At 42.4% G+C, this 27366-nt stretch overlaps 1 protein-coding gene across 6 annotated transcripts in view; it reads left to right on the forward strand.

Moving 5' to 3' along the window:
* Window positions 1-27366, forward strand: part of RBMS3 (RNA binding motif single stranded interacting protein 3) — a 752431-nt gene that overhangs the window by 103433 nt on the left and 621632 nt on the right. For 4 of the 6 annotated variants that reach the window (XM_053409861.1, XM_053409864.1, XM_053409865.1 and 1 more), the window contains one exon: window positions 5721-5789. The exons of 1 other annotated variant lie outside the window; for it this stretch is intronic. In XM_053409861.1, the coding sequence (XP_053265836.1) occupies window positions 5721-5789 (69 nt within the window). The remainder of the gene's footprint in view (window positions 1-5720; window positions 5790-27366) is intronic. One more of the 6 variants, XM_053409862.1, reaches the window with a different exon arrangement.

Below are 27366 nucleotides of genomic sequence, written 5' to 3' on the forward strand. Positions count from 1 at the left end.
AACTAAAGCATCCATGTCAAATGGCCATCCAACCTCTGATTAAAAATCAGTACTGAAGGAGAGTCCACAACCTCCTGAGGGAGTCCACTCCACTGTGGAACAGCTCATACTGTCAGAAAGTTCTTCTTGATGTTTAGTTGGAATCTCCTTTCCTGTAACTTGAATCTGTTGGTTCTGGTCTTACGCTCCAGAGTAGGACTATCACTGTTTTGCCATCTTATTTTATATGAGATTCTATTTATTTTTGTAGCTTGTAAGGCAGGTGGGAAAAGTAGTGGCCATATTAGCAAGTGTACTGGCCATGTGGCTCTGAGGAACAATCAGCAAAAATAGGTGGCGTTGAAATTGATGGGAGTTAGTCACTGGCAATCCTATCCATGTCTACTCTGAAGTAAGTCCTGCTGAATTACTTCTGAGGAAACATGCATATTATTTCTTAACTGTGAACTTACCCCATGGATGCTTCTTCGTTTACCTGTTTAACGAGAACCCATTAGAATTGTTGTAATGTGATCATTGCGGAGGCTCATGTAGCCAGTTGTGACAGTGTGGCAGTGTAGAAGATTGTCTTCTCAAGCCTAAAATACATTTCATCATTGACCTTTAGCCACTCAGACGTGATCTAGAATTAATTTCATTGAAATACAGGAAGTTGCCTTATACCAAATCAGCCCTCATATCAAATCATTTGCCAATCTAGTAGAAATGGATGAATTCGTCAATTCCCGCCCCCAACCTAATGTGCAGTTCACCCCATATCCACACCGCATATACACCCCCCAAAAAAAAATCTTCATGGAAACGTGTATGCATTTTAAAGCACATTTCCACCAATTCTTTCACACAATTTTACCTAGGTTTTGGAAGTACTGTTAACTACCCCTAGTATAATGTCGTTTTGGGACTTTATATTCACTAATATATGTGTTTTTGTGAACATTTTTGGGTAGGAAAATTGCATCAGAAAATTTGAAGAAGCATGAATGTCAAAGGATACTTCAGTTTCAGTTTGCTTATTGGTTTGGGAAGTGCAAATGAGATAGGACTAATATCTCCTCCATCTTAAATGTCTAGTTCAGTATCGTCTTTGTTGACTGAGAGGGACTCTCCAGACTTCTAGCCAGGGACTGAACCTGAGGCATTGTAATCGGATAAACAGATGCTCTACCACCTGGGCTTTCCCCACTGATAGCAATAGCTTTGTTTTATTTTATGAAATGAAAGACCCACAAATATGACCATCCACTATAACCTCCTGTCTCATTTTCTATTTTGCTTTGAATAAAAATGTTGTACTAAATAATCTTGCTTTCAAATAAAATGTAATACCTTAAAAAGGAAAGGAAAGAACAGAAGTCTGAAAATGCTAATCAATAAATCTTGACAGGAATTCAACCTGTCTAAGGATTTTTTTTTTCCTTTTTCCTCTCTCCCCCCCCCCCTTTATCCCATCAGTAATAAATGATTTGAACATCTCAATGGTTATTTGCTGGTAAAAAAATTCAACAGATATATAACATATCTGTAGATATTCATTGCCAATGAGATGCTATACTCCCATAAATCCATTCATTATACTCAGACCATCAAAGCTCATCCCCGCAGTTCCATAGAGACTCTGAACTGATGAATTTTGATGGAATAAGTATAATGAATGGATATTTTAAAAAATGACTGGCATATCCGTATCTGTTCCGGCCTTTTCTTGTTGCACTGATTCCTGTAAAACGAAAGTTATCTTTGATATTGCTGCCCACAATTGTACCTTTTCCTTTTAACCCCTGCTCAGTACTTTATATACAACAGATAAGTCTGAAATAGATGTATACCAATGTATGCATGCTAAGCATCTTCATACATCGGTCAAATGCACAGTAGTAGTTTTGGCACCTGCAACTGCTGAACATGCCATGATGGTGCAATGTGAACAGTGGTTTAAATTACACAGTGTTTGGCCTCATGTCTTGAGGAGCACATCCACCATGTTCTGAAATAAGGGGGCTGGGTACACTGGGTTACCATAGCAACCCCAGAGAGGTTGAGTGTATGACTTGTTGAGTCATCCACTCTCCCATTGGTTCAGGAATGTAGAGATGGGTATAATAGTCTCTAGGGCATTGCTTTCATTAGGTCTTGTTGCATGTCCTGATGCAGTCCTGTTTGTTGTCAGGATCTGACTCTGAATCTGTGAGAGTTAGGGGAAGAGACTGTGAGTTGTTGTTTACACAGCAGAGTTAGCTAAAGCCCTGATAGTGTTAGTAGTTCTCTCTGTACATATGTATCTGTACTTTGAAGACCGGAATAAAGGTCTATAGTAAAAGGTAATGGTAATGGACCCCTGCACGGTTATGTCCAGTCAAAGGCAACTATGGGGTTAAGGCGCTCATCTCCGCTTTCAGGGCAAGGGAGCCAGCGTTTGTCCACAGACAGCTTTCCAGGTCATGTGGCCAGCAGGACTAAACCACTTCTGGTGCAATAGGATACTGTGAGGGAAACCAGAGCGCACGGAAATGCCGTTTACCTTCCCACCACAGCAGTAGTTATCTACTTGCACTGGTGTGCTTTGAACTGCTAGGTTGGCAGAAGCTGGGACAGAGCAATAGGAGTTCACCTTGTCATGTGGATTTGAACCATCGACCTTCCAATCAGCAAAGCCAAGAGGCTCTGTGGTTTAGACCACAGCGCCACCCATGTTCCCTTGGTCTATAATATATAGCAGCGATTAGCTTTGTCTTGAGTCTGGAGGCAATAAACACCTTTTTATGTTTAACTGTGCGGGAGGGAAGTTTTTCCGTTAACCAGGGACTCTGGAAGAAGCCGTTTGCTGGGAGCAGGAATTCTCTGAGGACTCTGCTGGGGTTCTGCATACTCTGATGATACTTCACACTGGTTGAGGTGTGGTGAACCACCAACTGACTTCCACAAGTCACCTTCAGGTGGCAAGGGGTGCGGCTAACCAGCATAGCCTTTCAATGCATAGGAGAAGCAACTCAACCACATCCTATTTTGCTTGTTAGCGTGAGTTTCTTGAGGTTTAATTTTTCAGTGTTCTACTCCTTCCCTGGAGTCTCTTGGGACTAAATCCATTCTATTATGATATTGTTCTTGATTGTTTGTTTGTTTCAAATATTATTTGGGAACCAAAAGGAAGAACGCCACACAGCCCTTAAACAAAACCACAGATTAAGAGAAAAGGAAACTCATTGATCACAGTTCTTAGTATAGAACAGAGTAAAATAAATTCACTAACTGTTGAGAAATTTTGGGTGTTATCTCTTTACCAGGAAGTGAGCCCCGCTGAAGTCAATGGGACTTACTTCTCAGTAGACCTTGTATCAGATCGCACCATAAGTTAGGTAACCAAATCATAGTCAGAAAAAAATATGAAGTTATTATTGATTGCATTTACCTGGAATCTACATTTTCTCAAAATACTCAACAAGATTGTGCTTTGATGCTACCAATGTTCTCTAAATAGTGGAAAAAATCAAAATATGAAGTGTTACTAGAAGATTTTTTCCAAAATGTGTTCTGTTGGGAGTAGGTTACTTGAATTCTCTATCCTGTGTTCCTCCTATTCTGGAAGTTACATTTTTTTCTACACACCGCAGTATTTTCTTAAAACAATCTCTGAAGGAATCTACTTTTTTCCCAACCATCCAGCTCACTGTTTAAACATTCTTTTGTATTCTGATGGTTTCATTAGTAAGGAGCTGTCTGGAGCTTTTTAAATTTTTATCTTTTTAATTAAAGTAATTTGGATTAAAGGGAGGCAGTTGCCATATTAATAATTCCGTAATACAGCAGTATTTTACACTAATAGTGGCTTCAAGGCCTTTAGTGCTTATAAAAGACAGTATATAATGGAGCCTTGGTATAAAATGGAATGAAGCGTATGAGTGCCTTTTTAAATTTCAGGAAAAATAGCAACAAGAAAACAGGTTATTACAAGTGGATTAATGTGTCTTCTTTCTGAACTACATTGCTGCTTTTTGCAGTGTCAACTGGAGAGCTCTATTCCCCTCACAGAACGACAATTCCCAGAGTTCCCTGGGAAGAAGGATTGATTGTTAAACCACTCTGGAAATTGTAGCTCTGTTGAGGGAACAGGAGTTCCCTAACAACTTTTAGCATCGGGAAGCCGTGACTGTTTGAAGTGGTATCATATCATAGTGCTTTAAATGGATGGTGCAAATATGGCCCCAATAAAAGGGGCCTCAGAGCAAGGGTTTTTCTCACCCTACTCCTTCAGTCAATATGTAATGAGATTTAAGAAGCATCTCTGTATCTGGGCTACACTTTGGTTTTATTCCTGAATGGCTGTGGAGTAGCCAGTTCATCTGGAAATAAGGTAACCTTGTAAACAAGTTCTATACCTGCTTCCTGGTTATGGATGGGGAAGAAACTCAATTCAGTTCACATTTAAAGGCAAACCTACCTTACTCACATGTTTCGTAACAGTATGTGAACCAAAACAGTATGTGAACCAAAACACACAGTCCTTTGAAATTCTCCAGATTTTGCAGTGCAGTTCGTTAGCTAAGTGATGTGTCTACAAATGCACATATTAGGGTAAAGTGTGCATGCAAACATTGGCATTAAATTAGATGAATAACTTTACAGAAATGTCTATACGGTATTTGTATAAATACTGGTAAATTTTCATGAGGAGTTTTTAAATTAATCAAAAAATTGCAAACTCGTGTGAAAATGTGGAGAACCAAATTTAAGATTGGGGAAAAGCAGAAACGGAGGACTGAAACTGACCGATTCAGCCATCCCTATTTCATGTTGGTAGAATTTTCTATTCCTTTAGTAACATTGCTCCCACTTATTGAGTCTTTCGTTCCCTCTTCCAGCATACCAGGCACCTCTCGGTGTACATTGAAAGCAGGCCATAGTGTCATCTTCCAAATATCCATGGCTTAATTTTACTCTTGGTGTATTAAAACTGTCACTTGTGTTTTGATCATCTATAAAAAGGTACAGAGCATGTAGATTCAGTGAAGTGGTCTATTCCTGTCCTATCAGTTTCCCCCCACACCGACAGACCTATCTTCAGAATGCACTTCAAGCAAGGGAATACAGTGGTACCTCGGGTTAAGTACTTAATCCGTTCCAGAGGTCCGTTCTTAACCTGAAACTGTTCTTAACCTGAAGCACCACTTTAGCTAATGGGGCCTCCCGATGCCGCTGCGCTGCCGGAGCACGATTTCTGTTCTCATCTTGAAGCAAAGTTCTTAACCCAAGGTACTATTTCTGGGTTAGCAGAGTCTATAACCTGAAGCGTCTGTAACCTGAAGCATTTGTAACCCGAGGTACCACTGTATCAGTCTTTTTGCTGTGCTAAGGGCACAGAGATCTATGGAAATCTATGAAAGCTTAATTATATCAAGCATCAGCACGGACACTGAGATCCAGCTCCGAGGGCCTTCTGGTGGTTCCCTCACTGCGAGAAGTGAAGTGGCAGAGGGGCTTCTCAGGAGAGGTTTCCACCCTGTGGAATGCCCTGCCATCAAATATCCAAGAGTTAAACAATTATATGACTTTTCATAGACATGCTGTATTGGGAAGTTTTTAATGTCTGATTTTCCATTATGTCTTTTTATATTCTGTTGGAAGCCGTCCAGAGTTGCTGGGGCAACCTAGTCAGATGAGCAGGGTATAAGAAAGTATTGTTGTTGTAGTAATAAAAATTACATTTTTCCTTTTTTTTCAAGAAGTCCACAGCCAACAAGACTTCAGGTGCTCCCTCGTATAGCAGATGGTCAAGTTCACAGCCACATCAGGTAATATTCCATTATACTGCTTTTTAATCATGCTTTATGTCGAAGAAAAAAAATCTGTCTGTTTAATGTTATTCATGGTTGAGGCCTTTTTGTGTATGCTCTTCATCTGGCCATCACGATGAATAAAATTCAAGTGGTGTTTGTGGGCCACAAAACATGAGGTACTTTGAATGGCTGGTTGTGGCTGCAAGCTGTTTGCGTGCCATCACACAAATTCCTCCATGCCATCACAAACACCCGTACTAATTTGGACTGTGAAAAGACTAGTTTGGACTAGTTTCCACTGCTGTCTCCCCTGAAAACTGGATCACCATGCTGGAAAAAAGCTAATTGCCTCAACTCAGCTGAAGTTAGTCATGGCTATGTAACACTGAATCAATGGAAAATGTTCATTTCAGGTTATTTACATTCCATTCATTTCAAGCTCTGGTGTTAACCTGGAACAAAGTCATTGTGATTACTGTCTGCCATAGAAAGCCGAAGCACTGTATAAAGCCATTCTGCATCACGCCGCCTCTGCGGAGTCAGGGTATACGTTTTATTACAAAATATTGGGGGGACTTTTTAAGATATCTTTTATCTTTTAATTAGCAACCTGGTGCATTCAAGGCAGAATCTATTGGAATCTATAGAACACAATTTTATAAAAGGACTCTACTTTGCTTTCCACTTGGAATTAGTTTTATATGCTGAAATTGTCAGTAGATTCCTACTGATCTGCTTAAGGCAAAGACGTAATTGAATATTGTTCTTTCCTTGTACACGTGCAGCACGCTCTCGCCTGTTGATAGCAAATACACTCAAAAATTAAAAGATGCACCTTTAACATGCCCAATTGAATCCACTTTAGAGTGCATTGTTAATTCTTGGTTGCTTTTCCTGGGAGAAAAAGATAAGCGTATATTCAAGATTATTGTTTTGGAGCTTTAAAATCCTGTTAGCAGTTGAACAGGGTTGAAAGATTAACTAGCAGGAATGTTGTTTGAAAGTAAATCTGAAGTCATTCTGCATCTATTGGAAAAGCTTTGTCCTATTATATTAAAACATGCCTGTGGTACTGCTTCTCCACCTCCAGTATTATACCACATGCATTATAATCTTTCTCCTCCGTTTTGTCCTTTGTTTTATAATCTCCTTTCCCTTTTTATCTCTTTATTGTAAAACTTTATCATTAGTGTTTTGGTTCTAATAAGCCTATAGACTTGCCTGGTGGATATTAAAATGCCAGTACCACCAGTGGAGAGAAAAAAGAAAGTGTTACAGCTATGTAAAGAAATCCCAAGGCACAATTTTCTTTTTATGCTAGGGCTCAGCAAAACATTTATATTAGATCATAGATTGTATTCCATGTGGTCCTCTAAGGGTCTTTGTTGTTTACTTACACATTTAGAAAATAGTTTTCCAAGAACAAACAAGATTATGGCGCCAATTCATATTGTCTGCATTTTCTTTGCCTCACGCTGGGAACTCAATGAAGCCTCTTCCATATACATCTTAAAAAGAATCCATAGAAAATTGAATTGAACTACACAAGTGTGACCTTTGGTGCATCTAAGGAATGTTAAAAGTTAAATTGACTTCCTCTGACTTTATACTAACCTTTCTTTCATGTTTTCTAAATTCATGTTGGAGTAAAAGTGGGGATTGAGGTTGACTTAGGCCTCTATGGGCCAAGAGAAACTGGCTATTTATTTTCTGTGGTTCACATGAATTGCAGTACAGTTGTCAACACATACATAATTAGTCCCACTGAGTAAACAAACAAAAAAATCTCAAGCCAACAGAGGCTAGACTGGGGGTGATTCCCCCTCCTCAATGATTTGTGTGGATCATAATATAGCTGGAAGAGTCCAGTGTTAATTTCACCCAAGTTCTAGATCAGATGTATACCTACCCCAAACCCCATGTAAGGTGTTTTCTGTGCAGAGTTGATGGGTGTTGATGAGCCTGACAGAAGTCCTTAGCTTCATCACCCATTTTCCTGTGTAAATGGATTTTTCAGAAACACTGACATACAAACAATCAAATAAGATAGTTCTGAAGGATTCAGACTTCAGTCTTAAGTAAGTTTACTCAAGAGTAAGCCCATTAAAGCACAGCTGAAACTTCTAACTAAATATACAAAGGGTTTATTTTTATCTTGCAAGTAGTAGTAGTAGTAATAATAATAGTTTCATTTGCTCACCATCTTATTTTTAAAATTTCTCATGGCAGCTTACAATAAAAGAGACACCATTCAAATAAAAACATTTCATAAAACATTGAATGCTCAGTATGTAACATAGGTAATGTTGGTCACTTTCATTTGAAGACAGTATCCGACAAATGGGTCAGTATGATTCACAAAGTGAGGATTTCTCCATCTCATGCTGAAAATGTGTACTGCCTCTGTTCCAGGCATTCAGAGGATTTGTTGAACAGAGCAACTCTACAGTTCAGGCCAGACCTAAAGTCTCTATTAGCATGCTATCAATCCACTTTCACCTGTGCTATTATCCTTTCAACTGCTACCTTGGGTTTGCTATCAGATTCCTGTGAGTAAGACTATCGGTGTGGATTGCCCCAGGCAATACCCGGCTAGCATCTTAAGAGTTGATAAAAGAGTGTTGATAGCTTGTGATGTTCCAGTGATGTGTCTCTGTGGGAGCTAAGAAGGCTAGATGGTCAGAAGAGATGATTCAGCCAGATTCTCCCTCTAGCTGGGGTGGGGTGAGCAAGGTGTCTGCATAGGAAGAGACAAAACAGAGAGAGTGCAGTTTGAACAAGGCTGAGAAAGAGAAAGGCATAGAGAGCTGAGTTTGGTCTCTGTGAGAATCTTATTTATTTATTCTTGTGTATTTAATACATTTCTAAGCTGCCTTTTAAGAATAAAATTATCCCCAGGGTGGTTTCACAGGGTGCTGCCTCCCAGAGTAGCTGGCATATCTCCCTTATTGGAATGTCAAAGTTTGTCTTCAACCTACACACAACCTGCATAAACTTAAATAAATTAGAGCTGAGCTGAATTGCTCAGAATAAATTTTCTGATATATCTTTGAATTTCTTTCTTTCTTTCTTTCTTTCTTTCTTTCTTTCTTTCTTCTGAACTGTTTGAGAATTTCAGTCCTCCCTTGAGAACATTTGGTTCAATTTCACAACCCATGTGTTTTGTGCACAACTGAGGATCCACTCACAAGTAGGGGGTAGGAACTCCTAGGTTTGCAGAAGTACACACCAATATTTAGGGAGGGGGGATATTGAGGGGAACCCTCTCAAATCAGCCTAGTGAGGACTAAGTTGCCTAGGGGCAATTGATTGCTGACTGTTGAAGGCACACGTGTGTTGGGAGGAGAATGGGAACCGGGGGGGGGGCAGAGGGGGGAATGGCATGGGGTATCCTATAAATGAGCAGGTTTCTAGCCAGACAGCCATGAGCAAGAGCACTCCACCTGCAATGTTTCATTGCAGGCTATACTTCTAGAGCGTAATGTCCACATGCTTCATAGTGGTCATATGCAGCTATTGTAGATACGGATTGCTTCCCAAACAAGCAAGCACAATACTGGAACTATTGAACTGAATCAACTTCTGTATATAGTATATTTTGGGCCCATTGGAATTATAGAATTGGAAGGGACCACAAGGGTCATCTAGTCCAACCCCCTGCAATGCAGGAATCTTTTGCCCAATGTGGGGCTCGAACCCACGACCCTGAGGTTAGGAGTCTCATGCTGTACCAACTGAGCTTTGTCCCAGATTGAATGGTTCTGTAGCACCATGTGTTCCTGAAGTTAAACCTGTATGCAGTTGATGAGCCCTTGGATTGCAGAGCTTGTGTGTGTGTGTGTGTGTGTGTGTGTGTGTGTGTGTGTGTGTGTGTTATAGGTGGTTAGGAGCATGATTACTCACCAATTGTGTTTTTCTTCCTTCCGGGCAATTTACTCGCTAGTCATGTACATTGTCATTAATGATCCCACATTTACTTTCCTGACGTTCCGCAGTAGTATGAAAACTGTTGATCAATACTACAAATATGTTATTAGTGTTCATTGATTAAAAACACACACACACAAAAACCCAGAATATAAATTGCTCTGACTTTACAGCGCAATTCTATACAACGTGTTTACTCAGAAGTAAGTCCCAGTACGTCCTGTAGTGCTTACTCCTACGTAGGGTTGCTTAGATTTATGGCCTTCTGTTCCCAAATGTTGAATATCAGTGGATGAATAAATCATGTGACAAGTGAAGTGGGCTGAGGTAACAAAGCAGATTTATCTTCAGAAAGAGGCAGCAAACAATTTTAATAGCTGTGTAGAGATACAAAAGAGGAAGGGATAATGCAGCTATTGGGCTTTCATTTGAACTCCACTTCCTTGGTGCTGCTGGTGAAAAGAAGCAGAGGACTGTGGTGAGACTGAGGATCCTGCGGGTAATGAAGATGGTATGATAAAAGACTCAGCTAGTCCGCCATCATGTGGCTAGATCCCTATGGTGAATCCCCAAGCCAGACCTGAGTGCAATAGTGCTTCCCCATCTTGTGATTCCCAGCAGCTAGCTTTGAGAGGCACATACCACCTCCAGCACTTCAGATAATTTGTAGAAGTGCATTTGCGCAACTAACTTTTCTCCAGGACTGTGCTCAGGGGAAGCCAGTTTACAGCAGATGTGTTTTTATAGCAGAAACTGGCTGTGCTGGCTGTGAACCAGTGCAATGCCACTAACCAACACTCCTTCCTTCCTTCCTTCCTTCCTTCCTTCCTTCCTTCCTTCCTTCCTTTTATTTAAAGGAGGGGATAAATATACTTTTAACTCAGGTATGGGAAACTTGCGGCCTTCTATGTGTTGTTTCATACCCTTCAACATTTCTCCAATGAAAATAGGGACCTCCTATTCCATTCTACTACCACTACTAATAATTATATTATCTATATCTCACCCATCTGTCTAGGTTGCCCCAGCCACTCTGCGCGGCTTCCAACAATATTAAAAGATTAAAAAACCCTATAAAAAGGTAAAGGGACCCCTGACCGTTAGGTCCAGTTGTGGACAACTCTGGGGTAGTGGCACTCATCTTGCTTTACTGGCCGAGGGAGCCGGCGTACAGCTTCCGGGTCATGTGGCCAGCATGACTAAGCTGCTTCTGGCAAAGCAGAGCAGCACCAGGAAATGCCGTTTTACTTCCCGCCCGAGTGGTACCTATTTATCTACTTGCACATCGTGCTTTCAAACTGCTAGGTTGGCAGGAGCAGGGACCAAGCAATGGGCGCTCAGCCCGTTGCGGGGATTTAAACCGCTGACCTTCTGATCGGCAAGCCCTAGGCTCTGTGGTTTAATCCACAGCGCCACCTACGTCTCAAAAAACCAAAACCCTATACAGGGCTGCTTTCAGGTTGTATCTGCTTATCTGCTTGGGTCTGTAGTCGCTTGACTCCAGCTCACATCTGCCAAGCCATCATAACCCAATGGCCAGGGATGATGGGAGGCAGTTGCAGCAGCATATGGAGGGTTAAAGCTTACCTACCACTGGTTTAGAGGATAGTCTTAGTTATCTGCTGAATGGATTAAGCACATTGCACCTGAGGAAGAGGCAAAAGATTTGACTTGGGCCTAGTACATAATTTGCCCAGCACTGTTGAATCCTCCTCTCTTTATTATTGCATTGCTCATCACACTTTGCCCCTTTTACTGCTAGATATACTACTCGAGGAGCTGAATGGTAATATATACCATGACCCCGTTTTCACATAACCCTTTATGAGAACAGGTGACCACGCAAATCCCTGGAGAAGAGATCGCAGCCACTGCTTCTCCCCTGGCCCTTCTGCCTCCATCCTGCATCATGGTTTTGATTAGCATGTCCTCCTAACCTGGGCTTGTGGTTTGTCTGGAAAAGTACAAACCATAAGCGGTAACTAAGATTTATTCTTGATTTGCAGCTTGCTTTTTCCAGAGGAGACAAACCATGACAAACCAGGTTCAGATGACACACTAAGCCAAACCATGGTAGTGCAGCAGCGGGAGAATGAAGGAAGAGCACTGTGGCCATCGTCTCCTAGCCTGGAAACTACATGATTTGCGCATTCATGCTAAGCCATAGTTCGGGCAAGGGGATGCCTACCTTACTTGAAGCATTTTGCAATGCATTTAAATACGCCAAGGGCATTTCAACACACTGCATTTGAGTAAACATGAGGAAGACATTACCAGAAACAGCTTGCAACCTGAAGTCCTACAGGGACAAATCCAAAAACTAGACAGATTAGCGGTTGATACAGTCTCAGTGGAAATTAATGTGGCTCTGTTTACTGTAACAGGGGAAAAAAATCATAGAAGGGTAAAACGGGGGAGACCCTTCATTCTGTTATTAGACGTGAGAAGGACACTCATTCATCCATTCAACCTTGTGTTTTACTTCACTGAAACACAGTTGTAATGGGGAAAGATTTGTTGCTATGCATACTCCATCCTAGTTGACAGAGAGAAATTCCAAGTTGAATTGCACAAATACGACGCATTTGATTCATTTGTATCCTCCTTTCAGGAACAATTACTTTCTCCCATTCTTTCCTGCCTACTGCAGCTGTGATGCATTATCTAAACCGAATTACATCTGCTCATTTAAGTCTGTAAAGAAGATGAATGAAAATAGATTGCATGCTATAGACAAAGGGCAGATATTCTGAATGTTAGAGATGCTCAGCTCATTCATACTGCCAATGGCTGCTTAATAGAACAAAATGCAGTAGTACATAAAGATGCTTTTTTTACCAGTCATGACATATTTCATATCTGATCAAATAGTGACTTCAAAGATGCCTTATAATTTGTTGCATTGATCTTTCCAAGCAATCAGATTACATGAGAGCGAGGGAAACGAGTGGGGCTGGTGTCTATTGGGCACTCCATTTACAATTTAATGTGAACAGTAAAGCTAGAAGCCACTTACCAGCTCTTCTTATACCGATGAAAGCACATTCCCACCAAAATAGCTGGAGACTTGTGAATCCACTAACCAACCTTGCTTCTTACTTCCCGTCCCCCAAAAAAGAGGGGGGGTGGATATACATTTTACTCAGGCACAGAAAGCCTGTGGCCTTCCAGATGTTATGAGACTCCAACTTGCAGCATCGCAAGGCAGCGGACTTAAGTCCAGTCAAAGGCAACTATGGGCTGCGGCGCTCATCTCGCTTTTCAGGCCAAGGGAGCCGGTGTTTGTCCACAGACAGCTTTCTGGGTCATGTGGCCAGCATGACTAAACCGCTACTGGCACACAGAGGATTGTGACGAGTGCCAGAGCTCACAGAAACCCCATTTACCTTCCCGCCGCAGTGGTATCTATTTATCTACTTGCACAGGCGTGCTTTCAAACTGCTAGGTTGGCAGAAGCTGGGACAAAGCAACAGGAGCTCACCCCGTAGTGTGGATTTGAACTGCTGACCTTCCGATCAGCAAGCCCAAGAGGCTCAGTGGCTTAGACCACAGCACTACTCACATTGCCAGTTGTCAAGGGTGGTGGGAGTCCAACAACAGCTGGAGGACCAAAAGTTCTCCACCACGACTTAAGTGACCTCACATACTGTAGGAGGACTAGTAGAGACCTCTGCTTAGCACCCCAGAAACTCACTGCTAGTGAAAGTTCATAAGACCAGGCTGGATGCATCAGTGGTCTGATTCAATATATAACAATGTCATATATTTACTTGGGGTTGTCTTCAACCCACCTTTACTCAAAGTAGACCCATAGACATGAGTGGACTTAAGATAGTCATGGTCATTCTTTTCAATGGGTCTAATCTGAGTAAATGCTAGTTGAAGACAACCCTTAGTTCAAATGATTCCAGTTGTTCTCATTATTCTTCCATATTTTTGTTAAATACAGTGGTACCTCAGTTTTTGAACGTAATCCGTTCCGGAAGACTGTTCAACTTCTGAAACGTTTGAAAACCGAGGCACAAAAGGCGGTCTGCAAATTTAATCGAGAAAACTGAGAAACACTCAGTGGAAGACGTTCAACTTCTGAGGCACGTTAAAAAACAGAAGCATTTACTTCTGGTGTTTTGGCGTTCGAAAACCAAAACATTTGACTTCTGAGACGTTCGAAAACCGAGGTACCACTGTATAACAATGATGTGCATACAAATATAAACTAGCCCAAACAAAACATAGGCACAAATGAGGTGTAAACTGAAGTAAACTAGGAATTCTGCCCTCGATTACGAGGAAGACTTTTTTTTTAGCAGGTTCCAGACCTTTAGCAGGAGATAGACTTTTAGGAATACAGTGGCACCTCTGGTTACGTACTTAATTTGTTCTGGAGGTCTGTTCTTAACCTGAAACCGTTCTTAACCTGAGGTACCACTTTAGCTAATGGGGCCTCCCACTGCCGCCATGCCGCCACCACGCGATTTCTGTTCTCATCCTGAGGTAAAGTTCTTAACCCAAGGTACTACTTCCGGGTTAGAGGAGTCTGTAACCCGAAGTGTTTGTAACCTGAGGTGCTTGTAACCCAAGGTACCACTGTAGTGTTGTTCTGTTACGCTCTGTTACATAACGTGACTTGCATTAAATGCTCACAGGCTTCTGGTGAGCAAACTGGCCATTGAGAGCTTGACAGTGCTTTAAAAAAAACCCCCACGCACAGCCACTTCATAATGTTTGTGACAGAATCCGATAATGGGGAGGGAGACTGAAAGTGAAGGCTGATATTTTGCCTTTAATTCTCCCTAGTTTGCTTAGGTATTGGAAGTATTGGAGCTCATACGGCAGAGGAAAGGTCACTTAGTTATGTGAAAGCAGTGAAAGAGTCTGTCGCCCTGGCATAATGGGACATGTTAAGGAAAGTGTGTCATTCTTAATGTCACATCTCCTGGCTATTATCATTTGTGTTGGAGCCTGAGCTTAGTTTACTCTGAAGGTAGATTCTTGTCAACCTCGGCTTTCAGAGTCAGCATGTGCTCTTGGCTCAGTCTTTTCCCCCCTTTCACTTGTTTGCTTGTTTTTGAAATACAGTGGTACCTCAGGTTAAGAACTTAATTTGTTCTGGAGGTCCAGTCTTAACCTGAAACTGTTCTTAACCTGAAGCACCACTTCAGCTAATGGGGCCTCCCGCTGCCTCCACGCCGCCGCTGCGCAATTTCTGTTTTCATCCTGAAGTAAAGTTCTTAACCCGAGGTACTATTTCTGGGTTAGCGGAATCTGTAACCTGAAGTGTCTGTAACCCGAGGTACCACTGTACACATACTGCCCTTCAGTGCAGTGCAGTGCAGTGCAGTGCATGGATGATGATGATGATAATAATAATAATAATAATAATAATAATAATAATAATAATAATTTTCTTATTTGTACCCCATCCATCTGGCTGGGTTGCCCCATCCACTCTGGGCAGCTTCCAGCACATATAAAAACGTAGTATAACAGCAGTTGAAATAAATAATAAAATAAAAAAAATTGTCCAGTAGTACCTTAGAGACCAACTAAGTTTGTTCTGGGTATGCACATGGAAGCTTATACCCAGAACAAACTTACTTGGTCTCTAAGGTGCTACTTCCTGTTCCGGTGGAAAGGTAAACGGCATTTCCGTGTGCTGCTCTGGTTCGCCAGAAGCAGCTTAGTCATGCTGGCCACATGACCCGGAAGCTGTACACTGGCTCCCTCGGCCAATTAAGCGAGATGAGCGCCACAACCCCAGAGTCGATCGCGACTGGACCTAATGGTCAGGGGTCCCTTTACCTTTACCTTTACCTTTACCTTAAGGTGCTACTGGAAATTTTTTTAAAAATTTTATTTATTTCGACTGCGTCAGACCAACACGGCTACCTACCCGAATCTAGTATAACAGCAAACATTAAAAACTTCTGAAAAGCAACAAAATAGGGTTACACCTTTAAAAGAAGGGAACAAAGGAGAAAATAGATTTCATAAATTTTGCATGTGCTTATCTGTATGTGTAGATGCGAACTTAGAAAGAATTACTGTAATTTAAGTTGGAATACAGTAGTGGGGAAGATTGTCACCAGGTGTCCTATACACCTGTCCAGGTGTTCACTGTTGACAGGCAGCATCAAAGCCCCACCCCCTTGCTGTCCACCCATTCAAATGCTTTCCTTAAAAAGCCAAAGCTCATGTGGGACTTGACTCTGAAAGGATATCATCCAAATACATAGAACAATAGAGTTGGAAGGGACGCTGGAGACCATCTTGTCCAACCCCCTGCAATGAAGGAATATGCAGCTGCCATATACAGGGATTGAACCTGTAACCTTGACATTATCAGCACCGTGCTCTATCCAACTGAGCTATCCATGCTTATATATCTGATATAAGTTTGGCTGAATCTGCTACCCTCTGCTAGTGGTAGTCAATATGGGGGCTTGAGGATAATGGCTATTAATGGGATGCTTTTTAGTGCCTTTTGACAGAGCTAGCATGCTGCCTTAACATCATAATGAACTGTGGTGAGTTGTTTATTTTACATACCACACACAGCATGTGTATACACTGACATTTTGACTTATTGCTATGAACTGAGCCCTTGTACATGATTTGATAGTTTAGGCTCTAATTGAGCTGGTGGCATGATGCTGCTGACAAAATGAGTTTTTAATGTTTTTCAAATCTGTTTAGTCATAATTATGCACCTCGGTGGCTTGCTTACTAATAGATATGTATGAGATTCCCCCCCTCCCCCGCTTCTAAACCCAAGAATAGCATGAGAGGATCTGTATTTGGGCAAAGCTAATGCACTTTCATCGGTGAAAGTCGATGAAATCAACTTGTAACATAAAATATGCATTATTAATACAGGAAGGCAATGGATTTTTATTGCCTCTTTAGTCACCTTAATCCATGTGTGAATATAAGTTGATAGTTTGCAGCAGTAATTCACATACCCTGATGCTGAAATTTGCTTTTTAGTTCCCTTTGTCCCCCTCCCCTTACGTATAAATCAAGCGGAGTTTGGCAGGAAGGTGAAAAACAGTCCAGAGTTGCAAACAATTATATTACCGTTACTGTCATTATTGCGATACTATAAGCAAAATAAGTAAATAGCTGCACTGCAGATCACATGCTAAATTCATAATCTTGTCAAATGCACAACCATGAGAGCTTGACTGCACAAACTGGTACTCAGAGAGGGTGGCGTGGTGGGTAAGGGGGCAAACCTTCATTTCTAATTTTGTTAGGATTATTTCATGCCATGTATACCTTAAACTAAGCCTTATCCTTTGAATATGTAGCTGCTGTTTCTCCTGAGGTTACTGAAAGCCATTCATGGAAAACAGAAATTGCCATGCTAGGTTTTTCCATAAGTAAATAAGGTTTCCTGTAACATTTTTCCCGCCCCCTCTTCCCCTGCCCCAGCTTGCTGTTTCCTGTGGAGAATGTTTAAGCCTTTTGTGAAAATGTCTTTTGTGAGCTATTCGCAAACAGCTGAAGTTTTGCAAGCCCCTGATGGATCTTGTTAGGGATTAGAGGCATAACCCACAAGCAAGGATGTGAAGAAAACAGCAATACATCTGTCAGCAAAACAGTTGATGAAATCTGCGCTCGGTGTGTTTTGGCTGGAATGAAAGGAACTGTGTTCCCCCCCTGCTACCCCATCTTTCCTCCTCCTCCCCAGACCCGACTGTAGCCTCTGGTAAAAGGTCTAGTCGTGTTGGTTGTCAGTAGGTTCTTTAGCACCGGGTTCCTCCCTAATAGAATAAATGGCAGAGACATCAGTGTGTTTGGTAATAACATGTGGAGAAGCTGGCAGGTCAGATGCGGGACGAAGCGGCATTTCCGATGCCTTCTTTGAATTAAGGTTGTTTTCCTAGTACATAGCCTTGTAGGAAATAGACCTCCTGAATGGAATAATATTTCATGGCGTGGAAACGGAGGGCTGCTTAGAACTGAAGCAAAATGAAACGGGCTTATTTTGTTCTGTTCCGCAGCCAGAATTGCCAGTGGCTGCAAAGGGGATGAGAAAGCACGGCATGAGCTGGATAATCAAAATAGATGATAGCTAGGACACAGAATGCACAGAATGCTCTCCTTTGCATGGGGCTGCCATTGAAGATGGTTTAGAAGCTCCAACTAGTGCAGAATGCAAGTGTCAGGATGGTGAGTGGGCCAGCCCAATGGGACCATGCGTCGCTCATCCTGAAAATGCTGTACTGGCTGCCCAATTCAAGGTGTTAGCACTAGCGAACGAAGTCCTAAATGGCTTGGGAACTGTGTAGCTAAAACATGGGTAGGCAAACTAAGGCCAGGGGCCCGGACGCGGCCCAATCGCCTTCTAAATCCGGCCCACGGATGGTCCGGGAATCAGCGTGTTTTCACATGAGTAGAATGTGTCCTTCTATTTAAAATGCATCTCTGGGTTATTTGTAGGACCTGCGTGGTGTTTTTACATGAGTAGAATGTGTGCTTTTATTTAAAATGCATCTCTGGGTTATTTGTGGGGCATAGGAATTCGTTCATCCCCCCCAAAAAAAAATATAGTCTGGCCCCTCACAAGGTCTGAGGGACGGTGGACCGGCCCCCTGCTGAAAAGGTTTGCTGACCCCTTACCTAAAAGATCACCTCCTTCAGTAGCAAGCATTTCAGACCTTAATATTAGCAGCGGAGGCCTGTTGTTGGTGCCACCACTGTGTGCTGCTGCTGATCCATGACAGGGCCTTCTTGGTAGTGGTTACATACTTGTAGAACGTCCTCCCTGATGAGATGCATCTGTCCTCCCCCACGATTAGCAGAATTTTAAAACGTTCCTATTCACCAAGACATTTGGCGGCTGAAAGCTATTTTTCCTGGCAACCTTGGGATTAGTTTTGAGGACACCTGATTGTTTTTAAACGCTTTAAAAATGCTGTATTGTTTATTGTTTTGCTGTTCTCTGACCTGGCCTCCTTTGGGAGGAAAGGCAGGTTACAAATTTAGCTACTTACTGCTGTTTCTACTACTGATCACTGTAATTTCAAACATTGTGAAGTCAAATAGCAGTAAATTGAACAAACCACATAGCATCAGAAAGCTGGAAGGGAACAAAGCCATGGCTACTTAAAGTGATACAATAGTGCTTCAGATGTGTGGTGCAGATTGACAGGTAGGGAACCTGTGGCCCTCCAGATGTTGTTGGATTCCAGCTCCCATCAGGCTCAGCTTGCGTGGTCAGTGGTAAGGCCTGGTGGGAGTTGTAGTCCAACAACACTTGGTGGGCCATCGGTTTCCTACCCCAGATCTAGATGACAGTGTTCTGGAGGTCTGTTCTTAACCTGAAACTGTTCTTAACCTCAGGTACCACTTTAGCTTATGGGGCCTCCTGCTGCTGCCGCACTGCCACCACGCAATTTCTGTTCTCATCCTGAAGCAAAGTTCTTAACCCAACTTACTATTTCTGGGTTAGCGGAGTCTGTAACCTGAAGCATCTGTAACCTGAAGCGCCTGTAACCTGAAGCGTCTGTAACCCAAGGTACCACTGCACACATCCAGATCCCCAAAATGGCACAGAGATTATGAGTAAAATCTACTCATGCAGAGAGATATAACTTATGATATCTTCACAAATCCTGCAGTTTGGCCCAGGGTGTCAGAATACAGAGATGTTTCTTCTTAACAAAAGTGCAGAAAAGGAGAAAACATAATAACCCAACATTTAGCTTGACACTTAATAGAGCAACAAGAGACGTAGAAATATTAGAGAAGGAAGACCAAGATCAGAAGAATAAAAGTACAGCTGAAGGTCATTGTCACAAAAGTGATAACAATTGATAACATTAAAAAAAAAAAATTGCTCCAAGAAGAAGAGAATTAGAAGGAGAATCCAAGAAAGCCGCTTGAGGAACTCCAGTTAAAAAAATAAATGTGAGGAGGGATGGAGAATCACTGTGAATAGATACAGGAAAAAAAGATATAAGAATAAAACCAAAAATGTACCCAGAGAACGTAATGATGAGAGTATAGCTGGATCAATGGTTTCAAAAGCTGGAGTTAAATCAAATTTTAAAAAAGCAAAGAGCGTGTGATTTAGCAAGTAAGAGATCATGGAAGATGTGAGTAAAAGCAGATTCAGTTGAGTGACAAGTACAAAAGCCAGATTGGAAAGGACCTAACTAAGTTGTCAGACAGAAAATTGAGAAATTGAATAAGAACAAGATCTTCAGTAAATTTTAAAAATGAAACGGGGTTTCATTTAGGTGCCTACAGCACCTGTTTGTTTCCTTAGGCACATGATAAATGGGGAATTGTGTGGGAAATGATGTGTGTAATAGGGATGATTTTATATGGTTATACGAGAGACCTCTGCACTTCCATCAGTGCTTAATTTCTAAAATAAGAAGTGCTAAGAGGGACTCGTGCTGACCTTATAGTTGGGGAGAGTCAAACACCCAGTGGAACTGCTGAGTCTTACATTGACTCCTGGCTTTGCTAGGTAAAAGCACTGAATATTAACCTGGAAACCAAGGCTGGTAACAGTTGGAATATTAGTACAGTCGTACCTCGGAAGTCGAATGCCTTGCAACTCGAATGTTTCGACTCCCAAATGCCCCAAACCTGGGAAGTGAGTGTTCCGGTTTGCAAACGTTCTTTGGAACCCGAACGTCCGACACGGGTTCCGTGGTTCTGATTGGCTGCAGGAGCTTCCGGAACAGATTCCATTCGACTTCCGAGGTACAACTGTAAATGTAAAGCCATGGAGGTTGTTCTGTTTCGCCTGGAAATATTCCTGTTGATTGAGTTGCCACATAGATTGATGAAGGCAGAAGTCTTTCCACTTGCTTGGCCAATTGATGGAGTCAATCTAAGGTCTGTCTATCTGTGTTGCTGAAAAGAAAAGCTTCTTTGGGACTAATGCTATCTATCCTGGCAGCTACACCCTTGTAGTTTTACAGACTTTGTTTTAAAAAATGCCAAAGGGCATTAGTTTTCTCACTTGTATTTTTCTTTCAAAGGCTACCTTGAACATCCAAACACTCAGAGTATATAAGCATTTAAACCTCTCAAGCACACTTAGTCTGCCTTTTAAACAAATTTATGGCCCACTTTCTCCCTTAGCTGAATGCACAGTAAGCATCCTGTAACATGCTGTTTAGCCCTCAATAAATTGGACATTGTTTTATTAATTTTCAATATTTTATTGTTATCCTCATTTTCACCATTTATTGTCATCCAATAGCTTAGCATGGCTTCCTCTGTCAGCACTTTATAGCCCTAGCATACCATCGTGTACATAAATTTTGTATGACTGGCTGCAGCACATCCTAAGCTCTGTGCTAATCAGTAGATTACAGGCCTAATTCTGTTGCTGTTTGGATCTAAAATGGATTATTGGTGCAAGGAAAATGGCTTTATCCTTCCCACGCCACCTCCAAGAAGGCAGTATTAGGAACCACAAAAAAAATATGTTTTCATTCTGCTTAAAAAAATTTGAAGTCACTGAGACTTCTTCTGACAGGAAATGTATCTGAAATAAGTTGTGATTTCTGGCTTTGAAATATGAGGACAAATTGGCCTGTTTTGACAGTCTTAATGTACATTACAAAATGTTGTCAATAATGTCTAGACAGGTGACTTCATTTATAGGTGTCTATTTACTTAAATAGTACATCTGAATATTTTTAAAGAATGTAAGAAACATGAAACAAATTACCTGTGTTGTCCTGGTTCTCCAGCACCTGACACGTTATGAGACCTTAAAAATACCATTTGCCTTTTCCTTCATAAGGGCTAACCAAGGGCTATGAAACTGATGTTGCCAGATACAGTGGTACCCTGCAAGACGAACGCCTCGGAAGACGAAAAACTCGCTAGACGAAGGAGTTTTTCGTTTTCTTAGCCGCTTCGCAAGACGCATTTCCCTATGGGCTTGCTTCGCAAAACGAAGCTTGCCCCGCAATCTCCGGGGACAGAGGGGAAGGCGCGCGCATCTTCCCCGCTGTCCCCGGACCTCTTTTGAAGCAAGGGGCGGCAACAGGGAGAAGCGATCTTCTCCCCTCCGCCCCTTGATTCAAAAGAGGGGACAGAGGGGAAGGCGCGTGCGCCTTCCCCTCTGTCTCCGGAGATTGTGGGGCAGGCAACGGGGAGAAGCAATCTTCTCCCCGCCACCCCTTGCTTTAAACAGGTCCGGCGACAGAGGGGAAGGCGCACACGCCTTCCTCTCTGTCCCCAGAGATTGCGGGGCAGGCAACGGGGAGAAGCAATCTTCTCCCCGCTGCCCCTTGCTTTAAAACAGGTCCGGGGACAGAGGGGAAGGCGCGCGGCGCTTCCCCTCTGTCCCCGGACGGTCTCCATAGGAACGCATCGATTGATTTTCAATGCATTCCTATGGGAAACCGTGCTTCGCAAGACGAAAAACTTGCAAGAAGAAAAAACTTGCGGAACGAATTAATTTTGTCTTGCGAGGCACCACTGTACACTATTGTGTTGTTTTTTGTTTTGCACTAAGCGGAGACGTGTGTGTATCATTTAAATGTATTTGCATCCATTCGAACCCTGTGGTGCAACGGGTCAGTGCATCTGCCTGTTAACCGGAAGGCTGGTGGTTCAAGGATTCTTGTGCACTGCAGGGGGTCAGACTAGATGACCCTTGGGACTCAATTCTAGAATTCTATGATTTAGGGTATTTGCGGATAAAAGCTCAGCTAGAGTCTCAAAATGGGGCTGCTTGATTTTATGTCTTGTGTGGTTTGCTGATTGTGGCAGGATGGAATTATTGATGTATGAATGTAAATAAAATGCCTATAGGAGCAGCAGATATGATGCCCTCCAGATGTTGTTGGACCAGAGGGCTACAGGTTAGCGACCCCTGCTTTAGAACACTAACCTTATTGAGTGTCCAGCTTTTTTATTTTGACACATTATTGTGTTGACCTTGTTTATCCGTCTGCGTTAGAACTATTCTCTTGATAACTTATTTTCTGTTTAGCTGCAGGTCATTCGGGGGGGGGGAATCCCAGAATGCAATTAAGTAAATAAAATGGACATCTAATCTGTTGCCCAGGTATGCATTTTTTAAAAAGGTAATAGGACTATGGACACATTTTGTTAAACTCTCAATCCCAGTCAAGTACGACTGCAGGATTGTAGTAGTGGTGAAATCAATTGCTTCCTCTTTCATATCTAGTTACATTTACTAGGGAAAGGCCTACAAACCATTTTGTTTAATTTCATCTTGGGTGTTTTCTCCAAAGGTTATCTCTGTTAATCGCCAGCCTTCGTCAGGTAATCAGCGTTATAGGATGAAAACTCTGAGAAGGGGAGATCAGTTAAACCAAAAGGGAGGCAAATGTTTGTAGTAAATATTTTATTGTGAGCACTGTCGCAGCATTAATGAACAGTCATTTTTACAACTTTGTTAGTTTTCTCTTTATCTTCTCCAGTTGAGTCTATAAACTCAACGTTCCTTATGTAAATGCAGAGCTAAACGTGCTGGCAGCGAAGTCACTGCGGAGGGGTGATTTGTCCGTGTAATTTACTGAAAGTGTGTAAACAAGGATGAATGGAATGGATTGACGGCACTTCTGGGGAACAAGGAGAGAGCAATGTCAAAAATATACACCAGATGAAGCTGTGAAAACTTAATATAGCATCATGCAACAAGGTCTATTTCAGAGCATTGGGTGAAGCCAATTACTGTAGTCTAGTCAGAAGTGTACAATAAATTCAGCTGCCTGTCAGCTGAACTTCCTTGCCTAGGACAGCGAACAGACACAGAATCTTCAAGTTGTTAGGAAATAAGATTTCTTTAAATTTTTTTTATAACATTATTAGGCCAGAGATTAATGTTGCACTTTGTTGTGTTGCTTTATTGCTGTCTGGGCATCTCACACTGTGTCATTTTGTGCCAGGTGCTGTTGCACATGGGATTCTAAGTGCTCCCCTTCAAAAGCAGCTGCACTGCACTGCTGCCCTTACTTACCATTGCATCCAAGCGGTCCATCCAAAGAGCTGATGCGGGAAGGGAGTAGCTATGCATCCCTAATTATTTCAAGTGGGCCCATTTCAAGCAAACCACAGTTAACAGTCATCCCAGTTTGTCAGTTCGGACAAGATGAGATGCTGAAGCTAAGCACAGATGAAAGCAAAATTTTCCCAAACTGCCCCTAGTGGCTGTGCCAGAAGACAAGACAGAAGGAGGAAGCGTCTGAGCCCAAGGCTCACCTCGGTTCATTAAAGTCATACTAAACTATACTTTTGTACGATTTCGACATGCAGTCATTGGGTTGCTGCAGTTGACTAAAATTGCAGTTGACTGAAGCTACTCCACTCAGTGCACCTCAGAGAGGCTCTGCTCAAAAGCCAGCCGCCCAACTGCTTCCTAGGTGTCAAGGACTGGCAAGATGAGGAACAGTGGTGGAAATCACCCACCCAAGAGAAGAAGAAAAAGAGTTTGGATTTGATATCCCGCTTTATCACTACCCCGAGGAGTCTCCAAGCGGCTAACATTCTCCTTTCCCTTCCTCCCCCACAACAAACACTCTGTGAGGTGAGTGGGGCTGAGAGACTTCAGAGAAGTGTGACTAGCCCAAGGTCACCCAGCAGCTGCATGTGGAGGAGCAAGGATAGATAAAACTTTATTCGCATTAGCCAATGGCCATAGCAACAGTAAAACATTACAGTATACGCAGAAAAGGAAATTTGAAATAAGAGCACAATTTAAAGCCCTGAATCAGCCGTCAGTTAGTGGCCCTTATTCTGCCACGATGTCCTTTCTTCTATCGAATGAGCAGATAACAGCAAAGGTTGCTAGGTTCATAGCAGGGGCAATCAGAATAAGGGAGGAGCGGGGACGCGAACCCTGTTCACCAGATTATGAGTCCACCGCTCTTAACCACTACACCACACTGGCTCTCCAGGGAAGGCACAGAAGAAGACAACTTAGATCCTGGATCTTGGTGGTGGGATACTGGGCACACCTCAGAGGAGAGGTCAACCTGGGAGGTCCTAGAAGCAGGAAGTTTGAGGGATCATGGCAAGGGAGAAGAAGGCAGGTGACTCAGCACAGGGCAGTGTGGTGAGCTTTCCACTTTGGATGCAGGCTCTGACAGAGGAGAGCCAGACCCTGAATGTCTCCCACAGCTCCACCATGGCAGGTTTTCTGCTGATGCCTCTCCAGCCCCAGAACGTGAAGGATGATAGATGTTGCCAGGCACCATGCCAGATAGGCGCAGAGAGAGGCTCCTGGGGCTGTACAGGGGAGGAGCCCTGACGGAGAAGGCTAGAGAGCGAAGGAGGGACTGTATGCCAGTTCAAGAAACTAACTGCATGTTAGCCTCGTGTCTTCCTCTCTGACCTGTGAATGACTTGATCTTCCTGTCGGCCCTGTGACACCAGGCCTTCGGTGCTAGTTGTAAGATGGTGCCCTGTGCCTTTGGATCTGAAAGACCAGAATCCTTGGCCTAGGGCACTTAAGTGACAAAAAACACACGGAGACGCCTTTGTTTGCAATACATCACCTACAGGTTGATCTTAAAATAATATATTTTAAAACATAATATAGGGTGAGTGGCTTTGATGTCCCTGCATATCCCCCCCTCCCCAACGAACGCAGCGGTGCAGTGCATAACTTTAACAGGCACAGAGCTATTCTTGGCCGCTGTTTCCTATGGAGATTAAGCAGAACATCTACTTAGTCAGCAAAGCTGCCATGTTGCTGTAAAAAGGAAATCTTGATCCTTGTATCTGCTTGGTTGGAGGAATAATGTTCTTCGGCAGTCTGACTGAGAGATCCTGTTATTACTGTTACTCTAAAGCAGCAGAGCATGCTTGACACTTATACCAGTGTTTAATTTTGAAAAAGAAAGACTCCAGAGTTCAAGCTTGCCTGCTTGAAAAGTTACATCTTCTGGTCTCTTAGCCCTGAACTTAAGGTGTGCAGCAGCAGCACTAGGTCTACGAAGGGATGAGGGAACAGCACTCCTCAAAGACTCAGAACCACTAGGGCTGAGCTCTGTCACTGAAACAGGCCCCAAGGTTGAGCTTCAAGCTTCTAGGGTTAAATCTAGACTTTTTATTAATCATCGCACGATTCATGTTATTGAGGGCTTCTATTTCTCTCTCTCCCGTATTCAGCTCAAGCCATGGAAGAAATCATGCTCACATTTGGTAAATGTTATGGGGGAAATGCCAGAACGTGAGTGGAACCTGCAAATAAAATGTTGCAGCTCGGAGTGGTTTTGTTGATGATGCCAGCCAGCCATTCCCTTTCCCAGAACACTCCATTCAACTCCCAACAGTCAACCAGCATTCCAGGGCCATTGAGCATGCTAAGTCATCAATGGGCTGTTTAGGGATTCAACTCCTGTTAGGTGTTTTGTTATTAACTATTTTTCTCTCGCACACATATGTTGGGGTTACACCATACCCACTGACATCTCTCTCTATCTTGTGCATGGATGGTGCTATTTTGGTGCCATTTTGGAACCACAATTAGAGAATGAGTTTGTGGTTTGTATAGAGTACATGAGCCCTTGGGGCGTGCTTGGCCCAGCACTCTGGACAACTGGTATTATGCTGTGAAAAAAAGAGAAGAGAAAGGGGAAAGGCTTTGGGTCACTGCTATTTACTAGCTTGTTAACCTAAGAAGAACTCTGCTGAAAAGTCTAGCTAGGGCATCTTGTTTCCCATAGTGGTCTATTGGATGTTTGGAGGTAAGGTAAAAGGTAAAGGACCCCTGCATGGTTAAGTTCAGTAGAATTTGACTATGGGGTGCGGCACTCATCTCTGCTTTCAGACCGAGGGAGCCAGCATTTGTCTGCAGACAGATTTTCCAGGTCATGTGGCCAGCATGACTGAACCACTTCTGGCACACGCAACACATTCCGTTTCCCACTATAGCAGTACCTATTTATCTACTCATGCTGGTATGCTTTTGAACTGGACATGGCAACAGTTGTTCCTTCCAGCTTTTGTAACCTGGAGGCTCCTTGTAATTTAGCTTTGTAGAATATACCGGCCCACACACCCTCAACCACCCATGCTTCTCCAAGTCTTGATGTTTTTGAACTCAACTTTTTACAGCCAAAATGATGCTATCACTTCTGCATACCAAAAATTCCAAAATAAGTCTGTCTAGAAACAACTGCATCCCTGTGATCTGATGAACAGAATGTTGGATCAAACTAAAACTCTATTCTTCTGAGGCAGAAAATGCTATATCACCTACCCAACAAGATCCCAAAGGACTAGCAAAGTCTTTTCTAAATCAAGTATTTAGAAAGGCAATAGGGGATTAACAGTGTCAGAAATATAAAGGTTCTTGGAGTTCAGATGTATCACGGCTGTTAATTCTACCACCACCTTTGACCTGGAAGAAGAAAAATGAAAGGGCCATTGATAAATGATATAATTGCACCTGAATTATGCATTAAGGCTTACAAGAGTGCAGTATCGGCCACCTCTCACTACATTGGTGTTTTTGCTTTTGTTTTGAAGACACATGCATAAAGATGCAAATGGGAGAATGGAAATCATTCTAATTAAGTACTTGAATTGAGGAGTATATTACAAAAGCTACTGGAATAGAAGAGAGTATGAATGAAATAAATAATAAAACAACCCCATTTATTCCTTTCCCCTTCCTTTCCTTTAATATTTGATGCTCATCTTATGAACT

This window comes from Podarcis raffonei, chromosome 12, assembly GCF_027172205.1.
Source record: "Podarcis raffonei isolate rPodRaf1 chromosome 12, rPodRaf1.pri, whole genome shotgun sequence".
NCBI classification, from domain to species: Eukaryota; Metazoa; Chordata; class Lepidosauria; order Squamata; family Lacertidae; genus Podarcis; species Podarcis raffonei.